We start from the raw sequence: 12,801 nt of genomic DNA on the forward strand, positions 1-12,801 counted from the left end.
GGACTTACGGAAAAGGGCGTCTGAACAGTCCCCTCTAATCACAGCATCCCCCCTCTTTTTAAAAAATTTTCTTCTCAGATAACCAAGTTAAATCTAGCTCAAATGAACCTTTTAGTTTTTGAGGAGGGCCATAATAGTAGTGAACACCAAAACGAAAGGGGATCTGGGCTTCAAAATACTAACAGTTCCATTTCCTAGCCAGTCGTCTCCCGGGCTGGATGTGCCGCCGTCCCAGATCTCAGCGGCGGCTGGAGAGCGCAGAGGTAGGGAGAGAAAAAGGAGGCGTCGGCGGGGCGCGAGCGACCAGGGCGCTAAGTTCCGCCTCACAGTCCTGCCGGAGACAGGAGACGCCGGGCCGCCCGCGCCGTCTGTCCCAAGCGCTCCTCCTGGACATCCGCCTGACTCCCCGTCGTCTCCAATTGGCCGTCGGGGAACGGAAGCCGAAGCAGACTAGTGAACCCGGAAGTGCTTCGCGGCGGAGGCCCGGGCAACTCTTTTGAATGGAGTCGGGCTGATTCATCGCGGGTTTGCAGTCAGAACCGCGTCGGGTCTGCGCCGCTGCTGCTGTTGCCTCTGTCTTCGCGTCACCGCAGAGGCAAGACAAGGGTCCAGATCGCGGCATCCGGCTCCCGCCCGTCTTCAGGTAAGACCCAGAAGGCAGGCCTGGGAGGTCCGGGGAGGCAGCCGTGCTAGGCCGACGCCAGCCCCGTGCTTTCCTGAGTCACGTTGCCCAGCTGAGTTGCCACAGGAGGCCTGGGCCGCGAGGGAGGAGCCCAGGCTCCTTCATTCTCTTCGCCTGCTCTCAGGGATCTCTGGCAGGGTCAGGTCTGGATGTTGTCTCCTTTCTGCATTCTTTTCTGTTTGGCCGAATTCACATCATGGGAACCTCTTCCCTCTATATAGAGAGAATCCTTGTTTATCGCCTGTTTGTCTGTGCTCTATCCATGGTTGTTCCTGTCTTGAAAAACTTCAAAGCAGACCGGGGAAACAAGGGAGAGAGAGTAGAATTAACTTTCCCATTGAATACGTTTGTTTTATCTCTTGTCCTTCCTGTAACCCTTGACCCTTTTTCTGTTAGTGTTAGGTTTTCAACTCCCTCCAAAAAATAAACAAAAGTCCTGCAGATACACTGCTTTTGGACCTTGAATATCTTAAAAACAAAGTGTGCTACTATGCCTGTTAACTTACTTTCAATATCATACCAATTGAGTAATTGTTGGTGAATTGATTACATTTCTCGTTTTAAGTAAAGTAGAAATCTGCTACTGTATGTTACATCTTGCAACTTAATTTTCCTGGGGATGTAGCTCTGTGTCTGTCAGAAGAAAAAGAATGTGAACTTTTGAGTCTATAAACCTAGTGACTGAACGAAAAATTCTCGAGAAAATAAATGGTAATATAAGTTGATAAAAATTTTATGGAAAGGCAGGGGAAAGGGTTTAAAAATGAGCATAAAATAGAGTTATAGTGTGAAAGTGATTTTGTTCCACTGGTCACAAGTGTGTTTTTAGTGCTTCTGACTTAATGTGTTTGAGAAAAGCAACAAGACATGCACTGATACTGTAGAAATAACAAAAACATGAACATAGTTTTAGTGGAGATGATTAATATAATGGTGGCCTTCCTGTCACGTAAGGCTACCTACCAGCTGACTCATTTGAAGTTTAGAGGTTAAGATATATAGTGGTTCTGAATTAACTACAGTTAAGGTGTGTTTAGTGAAGTGCTATTTAGTGAAAAAGGCTAAATGTTGTCTTGAATTTGTCCCTAAATCTTGCCAAGGGAAGAAAGTTTTCAAGTTACGATCTTTTATTGATGCTTCACCTGTTGACTTTGGGAGTTTTTTGTTTTTTGTTTTTTTTTCAGCCTAAAGTGCTTGGTAAATAATATATTGCCATTTTAATTTAGGCCGGGCGCGGTGGCTCACGCCTGTAATCCCAGCGCTTTGGGAGGCTGAAGTGGGCAGATCATGAGGTGATCCAGCCTGGCCAAGACTAGCCTGGCTAACATAGTGAAACCCCGTCTCTACTAAAAGTACAAAAAAATCAGCCGGGCATGGTGGCACGTGCCTGTATTCCCAGCTACCTCAGGAGGCTGGAGGTGGAACATGGGAGGTGGAGGTTGCAGTGAGCCAAGATCGCGCAAGTGCATTCCAGCTTGGGCAACAGAGTGAGACTTCGTCTCAAAAAAAAAAAAAGCTGAATTTTGATCTGTTTGACATGGGTTCATCTTATTTTTATACTGGCCATGTAAACCATGTGCTTGTTCATATATAGTTTGTGAACCATATGTATGAAAATCAATAAATGTTATTGCTGTTGTTATTGTTATTATCTTAGAAGTGGAAGAGATTATTTAATCTAGTCCTCTTATTTCAGTAACAAGAAGCAATTGTGCTTTTTTAATTTTCAATTTTGTAGTAATGTTCATTTAATAATTCAGTGTCCACCTGTGAAAGCCTTGCCTGAATATCCATGTGATTTCTTGCTCAGGAACTTGTCATATTCCCTGTTTGTTGCAATCATTTTGACATTTCATATTCTGCTTTGTGTGCGATACTTTGGTGACCTTATTTGTGAAATGGGAGAACTGGATTAAATAATCTCTTCTAGTTCTAAAATGATAATAATAACAATTATAACAAGAATAGCAACGACAACATTTATTGAGTACCTTGGATGTTCCAGGCACTATAAATTGCTTTGGACATATTTTTACAACAGACTTGCAAAGTAGGTATTATCCCCACTTTATAAATGAGGTCTGGAGTCTAGAAGAGGGTAAAAATTAGTGTCATATAGTGAGTAGGTTGTGAAGCCAGGATTCAAATTGAGGTCAACTGGTTCAAGAGCCTTTTTCAGTCTACACTGCTGTCCTTTCCCTTTACATATTTTTTATGGGTTTGTGTCAAGCTTCTTCTACCCACCTCCCCCGATAGATTATAAATTCTCTCAGTGCATGCCACTAAATTTCTTGAGTCAGCCCTCCATATCTGCGGGTTCCGCATCTGTAGATTCAACCAACTACAAATTGAAAATATTTGGAAAAAAGTTGCGTCTAGGCCAGGCATGGTGGCTCACGCCTGTCATCCCAGCACTTTGGGAGGCTGAGGCAGGCGGATCACCTGAGGTCAGGAGTTCCAGTCTGGCCAACATGGCGAAACCCCTTCTCTACTAAAAATACAAAAATATAAAAATTAGCCGGGCATGGTGGCGTGTGTCTGTAATCCCAGCTACTGGACAGGCTGAGGAAGGAGAATCGTTTGAACCTTGGAGGCAGAGGTTTCAGTGAGCTGAGATTGCGACACTACACTCTAGCCTGAGCAACAGAGCGAGACTCTGTCTCAAAAAAGGAAAAAAAAATTGCATCTATATTGAACATGTATAGACATTTTTTTTCATTATTCCCTAAGCAATATAGTATAACTATTTGTATTGTATTTAATTGTATTAGTTATTATAAGTAATCTAAAAATGATTTTAAAGTATATAGGAGGATGTGCATAGGTTATATGCAAATAGGGTACTATGCCATTTTATATCAGAGACTTGTGTATCCATGATTTTGGTATCCTGGAACCAATTCCCCACAGATACAGATGGATGACTTACTCAAATGCTGAAATTAGGAAACTCCATAATAGATTATTTATGATGAGTCTGTTCTCACTCTTCCTTTTTTTTTTTTTTTTTCTTTTGAGATGAAACCTTGCTCTGTTGCCCAGACTGGAGTGCAGTGGCATGATCTTGGCTCACTGCAGCCTCCACCTCCCAGGCTGCCTCAGCCTGCCTAGCTGGGGTTACAGGTGCCTGCTATCGCGCCCGGCTAGTTTTTATATTTTTAGTAGAGACCAGGTTTCGCCATGTTGGCCAGGCTGGTCTCAAACTCCTGACCTTAGGTGATCCAACCGCCTCGGCCTCCCAAAGTGCTGGGATTACAGGTGTGAGCCACCGTGCCCAGCCACCATTCTCACTCTTCTAAGTTGCGGAAATCTTGCTTTCAAAATCCTATTTATATAATTAAATTTAATGTTGACTCACTCAAGATCTTCCACTGGAAAAAAGTCCTTAAGAAAGTGAGAATATGAAGTTTTAACTACTTTGCACAAATAAGAAAACAGAGGAATTAGAAATACAGCAAGATAACAAATATGGAGTAGCTTGAAAAGGATTGAGCATCAGTCTGAAAAGTAATTTTTTTTTTTTTTGAGATGGAGTATCGTTCTGTCACCCAGGCTGGAGTGCGGTGGCGCGATCTCGGCTCACTGTAACTTCCACCTTCTGGGTTCAAGTGATTCTCCTGCCTCAGCCTCCTGAGTAGCTGGGATTATAGGCACCCGTCACCACGCCCAGCTAATTTTTGTGTTTTCAGTAGCGACAGGGTTTTGCCATGTTGGCCAGGCTGGTCTTGAACCCCTGACCTCAAGTGATCTGCCCCCCTCCGCCTCCCAAAGTGCTGGGATTACAGGCATGAACCACTGCACCCGGCCAAAAATTGATTTATTTTAAATCTAGCATGGACATGATCTAGCAATATCAGGTTCTAATCAGACATAAAGTGAGAAAGAAAAAGTGGAAGGTAATCAACTTTTGAAAGTACTGATACCTTTTTTGTACTATTTTTACCAATTAGGATTCTAAATATTACTGTATGTATAACATTATGTTAGGTATAAACACTTTATTCATATTGTCTGATAATATTTTCCATAAAGTTGATTATATCATGAATGAGCTTTTGAGTCTTCTACTTTTTGATAGCTGTAAAAACTTGGTTTAGATCCATCGACCTTTTTATTGCTTTTATTTCTAAGAATTGAAAGTGCTCCCTTTTATGTTAAGTATAACACATTCACTTTGTGAGTCTTTCTGCTAAATTCTGCGAAATGCAAGTCCCTATCTCCAGCGTGATTTAGTAATGTGAAATATGCCCAGCATTTTGAAACCCAATTAAGTGGCAAACTATGTGAGGAAGAAGGATCTGTGTTGGTAGCCATGCTCAGGATAGGGTTGCTGATGACAGTAGCTAGTGTTTATTATATGCTTACTATATGATAAGCATTGTGTTAAATGTTTTTTTTGTGTCCATTGTTTTTGTTAATCTTCTAAACGGCTCTGTGAGATAGATCTCGATTTTGCAGATGAGGAAACTGAGGAGGAGAGAGGTAATTTACTCAAGGACATAGAACTTATAAGTGTTAGAGCCAGTATTTGAATCTGGCACCCTGACTGTAGAGTCATAGTACTTGACTCTTATGTACCAGGCAAAATAGTCATTAGTCATCGCCATTTACCATCTAGGCCCAGCAGACCATAAAAGGATAGTGAAAAAACAACTGTATTAGAAATGTTAGTAAAGCTTAAACATAGCAAATACAAATTTTTATTTTAATTAATTAATTAATTTATTTATTTATTTTTGAGATGGTGTCTTGCTGTGTCGCCCAGGCTGGAGTGCAGTGGTACCACCTTGGCTCACTGCAACCTCCACCTCCTGGGTTCAAGCGGTCCTCCTACCTCAGCCTCCCCAGTAGCTGGGATTACAGGCGTATGCCACTATGTCTGGCTAATTTTTGTATTTTTAGTAGAGACAGGGTTTTGCCATGTTGGCCAGGCTGTTCTCGAGCTTCTGACCTCAAGTGATCTGCCTGCATTGGCCTTCCAAATTGCTGGGATTACAGGCATGAGCCACCACGCCCAGCCTAAATACAAGTGTTTATTCTGTATTTTCTTGGTTTTGAAGGTACGTATATCTTCATATATCATCCTTTGAATGGGCATCATGGTTTGAATGAACTGCTCATCAGTCATCATGCATGAACCTAGAACATACTTGTCTTGTATAGATCAGTTCTGTATTTCAAATACATTTCTAGTAGGCTCTAGCTTATTACTTCTGGTTCTTGTATTTGTCATCCTGTGTGTGTGTGTGTATGTGAAAATATGCATCACATAAAATTTACTATTCTAACTTTCTGGTGTACAGTTTAGTGGCATTAAGTATATTCACAGTGTTATGTAACTGTCACCACCATCCATATCCAGAATTTTTTTCATCCTCCCAATTGCAATATTTTTGAAAACATTGAGAGCTCATAATTTTGTTGAAGATAGGATGGCAATCTTTCCTTCATAATTGCAAAACATTTATATTTTTAGATTTATAGGCACCATTTAGAATTAGTCCAATGATTTTTAAAATTTCTACATTATCCATTTCCTTTTATTCACATTTGTGTACACTTTAGCATTTTTCCATGTGTGAATTTTATCAACATCACAAGACATCAAAAAATACGTCACATATCTCTTTAGAAAACAAGTTCTTATTGCAAAATGTTGTGTGATGAAGTCCTTTCTCGTTGAATAAGTAACTGAGTAAGAATGTCACTTTTTTGGTTTTAGAAATATATTGTTCACTCATTGACCCTTTAAAAAATAATCTATTGAGGGGAAATTCACATAATATAAAACTAACCATTTTAAAATGAACAGTTTAGTATCATTTTGTCCATTCACAGTGTGCCATTACCACCTCAGTTTAGTTCCAGAACATTTCTGTCATTCCAAGGTAAAAAAAAATCTTAGCCATTTAGCACTTTCTCCATTTTCCTCTCTTCCCCACCCACTGATAACCACCAGTCTGCATTCTGTCTCTATGGATTTATTGGATATTTCATATACATGGAATCACATAACATGTGACCTTTTGTGCCTGGCTTCTTTTACATAGTGTGATATTTTCAGGTTCAGCTAACTTGTAACATGTACCAGTAAGTAGTACTTCATTTCTTTTTATAGCTGAACAGTATTTCATATTACAATATTCCTTTATGTGTTTATAGTAGAATTTGTTTATCCATTCATTTTTTGGTGGACATTTGGACTGTTTCCACCTTTTGGCTATTGTGAATAGTGATGGTGTAAACATGCATGTACATGAACTTATTTTGAGTATTTGTTTTCAGTTTTATGGGGTATATACCAATGAGTGGAGTTGCTGGATCAAGTGGTAATTCTATGTTTAACTTTTTGAGGAACTGCCAAACTGTTCCCAGCACTCATTGGTTCTTAAGTTTGAGAAAATTAATCTAGGGTAGTATCATCTCAAGATACATAGTCTGAAATTTTGTTTATATCAGTGGTTCTCAGTTGAGAGTGATTTTTGAGACAATCAAAAATGGCTTCAAACATTTGTCCCCCGGGGACATTTGGTAAAGCTTGGAGACATTTTTGATTGTCACAACTGGATAGGTGCTGCCGTTGTCTAGTGGAGCTAGGGATGATATTAAACATCCTATGATGCACAAGACACCCCCACGAACAACAAAAAATTATCTGGTCCTGAATATCAGTAGTACTGAAGTTAGTAAATCCTGGCTTCTACCATCAATTTTATTGTCATCGTTAGAGCCTAGAGTGCTATAATCTATCTCCTTCGCATTCATCTTTGATTTTGTAGTAATGTGAAACATTTTCTTTGTTGCTTTTTTTCCTTTTGCCATTACTAAAATGAAAAATTCTGATTTCTTAACTGTGCTAAATGAAGACTGAAAAAAGACTGCAAAGATGAAGTCTCTAGTGTTCTCTATCTTTTTGAAAGATGGGTCAGTGCTTTGGACAACACAATAAAAATGAAAGGATGATGTAATAACTATAATTTTTTTCACTATTGCATTATTTTAGACAGTTCTTATCATTTTTCCATATTCTTGTCATTTTAGTGTTTTTGGCATAGTTTTGGGAATAATTGATTAAGAAATGATGGACTACTAATGCCTCCTAGTATGATAAAATAGCAAATTTTCAGGGTATAAGAAAAATAACCACTAATATTCCATACTATTTGATAGATTTGTAATAATGTACAGTTAACCTACACAGTAATGACATGATAGAATGAATTGTCTTATCTAAAAATATAAGTAAATTTTTATCTTATTCTTTTTTTTTTTGAGACTGAGTTTCATTCTTGTTGCCCAGGCTGGAGTGCAATGGCGCATTCTCGGCTCATTGCAATCCACCTCTGGGGTTCAAGCGATTCTCCTGCCTCAGCCCCCTGAGTAGCTGGGATTACAGGTGCCCACCATCACGCCTGGCTAATTTTTTTGTATTTTTAATAGAGACAGTGTTTCACCATGTTAGCCAGGCTGGTCTTGAACTCCTGACCTCAGGTGATCCGCCGGAGTTGGCCTCCCAAAGTGCTGGGATTACAGGCGTGAGCCACTGCGCCCAGGCTGTTTTGTTCTTGGAAAGATGTCTGGAAAGACTAAAAGTTTTGAAATGTCTATCTTCAGAGTTAGTGTTCATGAGAGAAACATACAGATAAAATTTGGATACAGGGTTAATCACTCTGCTCTGTAGCTCCCTATAAGGTAGATCATTCTATACTCTCAGAAAATGATTATTAAAAAACAGTTTTGATTTCTACTTCATTTTTAGGAATTTTGATTCTTTAAAAGATTTTGGTATAAAGTTTTCCTCCTTAAATTATCAAAATAATTATATTTTATTTTGTTTACTTTTTTTAGGAGAGAAAGAAAAAATAAAATATACCTGGGGAAGTTGTACCTGCCAGAATTAGCAAGAGCTTTCTTTAAGAAGAAATTTGTCAAACTCAACAAATTGAAGGTTAACACCTTAAGAGTTGTAGTTATTGACCAGGTAAGGTTTAAAAATGTATTTTACTTTTAATTATTATTTTACGGATGGATAGAGAGAGAGTATGAAAATGTATTATTTTTAACAGATGTCAAATTATGAATATGATTGATAACCAGATTTTGAAAAGTGGTGTGATTTAGAATATGTATCAATATACTTCATTCCCAAATGTTAGTATTTTTATTAAACCTGGTTATCTCAGCTTAAAGTTTTAATTTGTTAAATATGTTTCCTCTTTGCTGTGATATCTAATTTTGCTGCAGAAACAAATTTGACCTGCCAGATTTTCTTTCTCTCTGCTTCTTGCATCACTCATGTATATTCACAGCATCTGGAGTCTGTGTAAAGTCATCAGAAACAACACAGAGGGATAATAGATAAACTGAACACAGCTGGGAATCAGTTTTGGCCTAGAATATATATATTCTAATGTATACTGTACGTTGTTGTTTTTTCTGTTGGTTCTTTAAGTTTGTAAGGTTGAAATGGTCCAAAAGAAATTTTTTTCTTCTTTGGTAGTATATTCTAGAGAATTGCTTTAATATTATAAAATATACAGGATTTCCACCCCCGCCCCCGTTTTCAGCCTTTAAAAAGTGCTGTGTGTTGAATGCCTTATTTGATTTGAGGAATTTCAGTGAGTATTTGTTGGAGATTTTATTTATAAATATTGCTACTAGGGGGATGAGTTAAGATTGTGAAGTGGAAATTTTGTCTGTATTACCACGTTTTCTTATATGCCTTTTCATTTTAAAAAAGGAATTTTTAAAATTGTGAGTCTTATAAACATGTTACATGAAACAAGCCAGATACAAAAAATATATGATTCTGTTTATGTAAAATTCAAAAGCAGCCAAACTAATCTGTGCTGTTGAAAGTTGAATTTTACCTTTGCAGGGTGGAATAGACTGGAAGCGGGGCTTGGGTGGCGTTTCTGAGGTGCCAATAATGTTCTGTTTCTTGAACTAGGTGATTGTTACATGGATGTGTTCACTTTGAAGATTTCATGGCCATATCATTTGTGTTCTTTTCTGTATGTGCACTTGAGTAAAGTTCTTTTCTATATGTGGACTTGAATAAAGTTTGCAATATTAACATTGTTAAATTGTTACCAGAATTCAACAAACGTGATTGGTGGGGGATAATATATAAGTACGTTATTGAGTTTTAGTTTATATAGCAATTTGAACTCGTAAAACAACATGGACAAAGGATGAAATGAATCTTAGCATTTAATTTAGAATATAATTTGTAATAATACCATTTTCTAAAGCATACACTTAGGAAAAAGAGGAATTTTGTTTAGGACATAGCAATTTTCAAGTAGAAAAAATTGCTTTGTTGTCATTTTTAAATTACTTAGTTGTACTGCTATTAATTTTTAAAATTTGATTACTTCTTTTTGTTATTTAAGGCCATATAAGTACACTTGATATTTCTTAACTTCTTCTGTGAGGTTTTCAAGCTTGTAAGAGTATCTTCTGTATTACTCTAAACATTAAAACTAAATCAGATTGATACAGTAAATCCACCTTGTATTGGTTAACTCTGAAGTTATAATTGAGAAGCACAGTTGAATTTCCTTAGTGAAAAAGGCGTATATCTCTACAACATCTGAAATAACACAAAATATCTGTGTAGGTTCTAGAACACTATCTTAATATGTTTAATGTTTATGCTATAGTATTTCTTTTAGTATAATGAGTTCAGTTTTTAAAATCTTTGATGCTAATTCAGAGATCCATAATCTGCTCACAATGTCTTTCACATGTAGTTTTGATGATAACTGACAAGCTGTAAGTTAATTAGCACAGAACTTACTAATGAGGATGTTAAAATTTAATTTAAAAGTGAGGATTTTTATTTGTACACTGTGGACAAATTGAAGGAAATTCAATCATACATATGATAAGCATTTCAGGCACTTTTTCTACATTCAGGTACTTTATTAGATAACAATAAGAAAATATAATTAACTTAATGATAGCAAAGTTTTGAAAGTATGCTAAGATTGCTTGTCTTTAAAACTGGGGATAACCCAAAACCAAAGCAGTAAAATAAGGTCTGTTAATTAGCATGGAAGACAGCTTCTTGAATTAATATGTGGTGTTAATTAACAGGAAGTCTGATGTTGTGTTGTAATTACCACCAATATTTTTGACATACTGAGTGACTGAAGGTGAATTATATAGATAGCAATTGAATAAACACTTTCGTGCTTAGGAACGTTTTTTCTTTGTTTCTGTTTTCTAGAAATATGGACAGACTTCTTAGACTTGGAGGAGGTATGCCTGGACTGGGCCAGGTTAGTATATAGTCTCTTGAGCATTTCCTTGTGTGTAAACTACAAGCCTTTTTGTAGTTAGCCAAAGAGAAAGAAATTATCCCCAAGAAAATCACCTAACAGATAACTATATGGTAAGAATCTTACCTTGTTGATGTTTGTTATCTTGCAACACGAGATAACATGTGGAAAACATTTATTGTCTTAGTTTACTTTTCTCCTGGGAATAAGAATTTTCTGTTATTTGCTTTGTTTAAAATTTTGAGATATGTAGGATTATCAAAGTTAGCTTTTAGGGAAAAAAAACCCTCAAAATAGCTTACTTCCTGAATTTACAGTGTAAACTTTAGATGTAACACAGGAAAAAGTAAGCATGTCATCCTGCTTGCCAGATCCAGAAAACTGACCCATAGAATGTATGTACAGTCTTATTCTGCTAGTAATTATGATATATAGATGGATTAATAAGTAATCTCTCTCCTTTCCTTTAAATTTGGTATAAATGGTTTCTTTTATAATCTTTTTTAAAAATAAATAAGCTTTCAGTTGTTTTAATATTGTTTATCTTGTTCCATTTGCTGTTGGGCAAATGACCTCTAGATTTCTGCCTCAGGATAGTCTATCTGCTTTCAGGTCAAGAATTTCTGCCTCTTGTGAGTTCTACACTTTTGATCTGTGCAATCATACATTGAGTTAATACTAATTAGCAAAAGAAATGACTATGTGTTTTTCTCTTCCTAAGACTTTTATGTATGCAATATATTGTTTTATGACCAAATATTAGAAATATTTTTATAGTCCCTTTTAAAATCTCTTTAGTTTCCAGCTTTCCCATATTTCCTTACTGCTATCAGTGACTTCATCTTTCTTCAAAGTAATCTGTTTACTATAAGAAGCAGTTTTTGTTTCAGACTTCATGAAATTTTCAGTGTTTTAGAAGAACTTTCATAAGAACTGTTTGATTAGGTCTATCATGGTTTATGACTTTTATAAAGTTGAAATCTTTTTGTGATTCTCTATTGCATTCTTGGATGGATTTCAGTTGTTTTTCATTTACTTTTGTTAGTTTTGATGATTTCTCACGTTTCTTTGCTGTCAGCCTATTTCTTCATGATTCTTCATTTTTATAACACCTGTATAACTCATTCTCTCAAGAGGCCTAAGCCTCTTTGAACTTGATCCTGAACCTGTTTCTATTCTTTTGTAAACATTCTAGAGAGCTTCTAGAATTTCTCTAATTTATTCTGAAATTAGTAGTAATAGTGTTCAGGCATGTGAAAATGTGAGAAGTGAGCAGAGGTGGTATGTAGATACTGCAGATTTACCTGCAAATTATAGGTGAAGATGTTGCCTTAGAATTCTTAAGGAAAGTTGTATCAAATTTAAATATAAAAATAACTTTCCTTAAGCATAGATACAATAAATTACCCATCTTGGAAATCCATGCTGGAAAACCCCTGGACATGAAATAATGGTTTTACTGACCACAAATTGAGCTACATTATATGTCAATGGCGACTTCAAAGCTTTGTATCAAGTGAAAAACTTAATGTTTTTTCAGTAACCTTATTGGTTTCTGATTAATCAGTCATTGTGTCCTTAGTTTGTACTCTTTTTTGAAGTTAAAAATCTGCTTAAGAATCATTTCATCTCAATTAGATGATAAACTCAAATAATTTGTGGAACTCTTATTTTTATGGTATCTCCCTTATCCTATACTAGGTGTAATTTTCTTTTTCTCTAAAATTTTATTTTATCTTGTTATAGGAATAATTTGACAAATACTTATGATGTTACTTTTGTAACATGAAACGTTGAGTGTATTTTTTGCCTAATAAGAATATGTTGTTTATT

The 12,801-nt window shown here is 36.5% G+C and overlaps 1 protein-coding gene across 1 annotated transcript in view; it reads left to right on the forward strand.

The window, feature by feature from the left end:
• The first annotated feature begins 220 nt into the window (after positions 1-220).
• The window catches only part of PSMD14 (proteasome 26S subunit, non-ATPase 14), a 102,404-nt gene continuing 89,823 nt past the window's right edge, over positions 221-12,801 (forward strand). The window contains exons 1-3 of the mRNA XM_009237777.4: positions 221-643; positions 8,531-8,663; positions 10,917-10,968. Coding sequence (XP_009236052.1) covers positions 10,921-10,968 — 48 coding nt within the window. The 5' untranslated portion in view covers positions 221-643; positions 8,531-8,663; positions 10,917-10,920. The remainder of the gene's footprint in view (positions 644-8,530; positions 8,664-10,916; positions 10,969-12,801) is intronic.

This window comes from Pongo abelii, chromosome 11 (genome assembly GCF_028885655.2).
Source record: "Pongo abelii isolate AG06213 chromosome 11, NHGRI_mPonAbe1-v2.0_pri, whole genome shotgun sequence".
Classification (NCBI taxonomy): Eukaryota; Metazoa; Chordata; class Mammalia; order Primates; family Hominidae; genus Pongo; species Pongo abelii.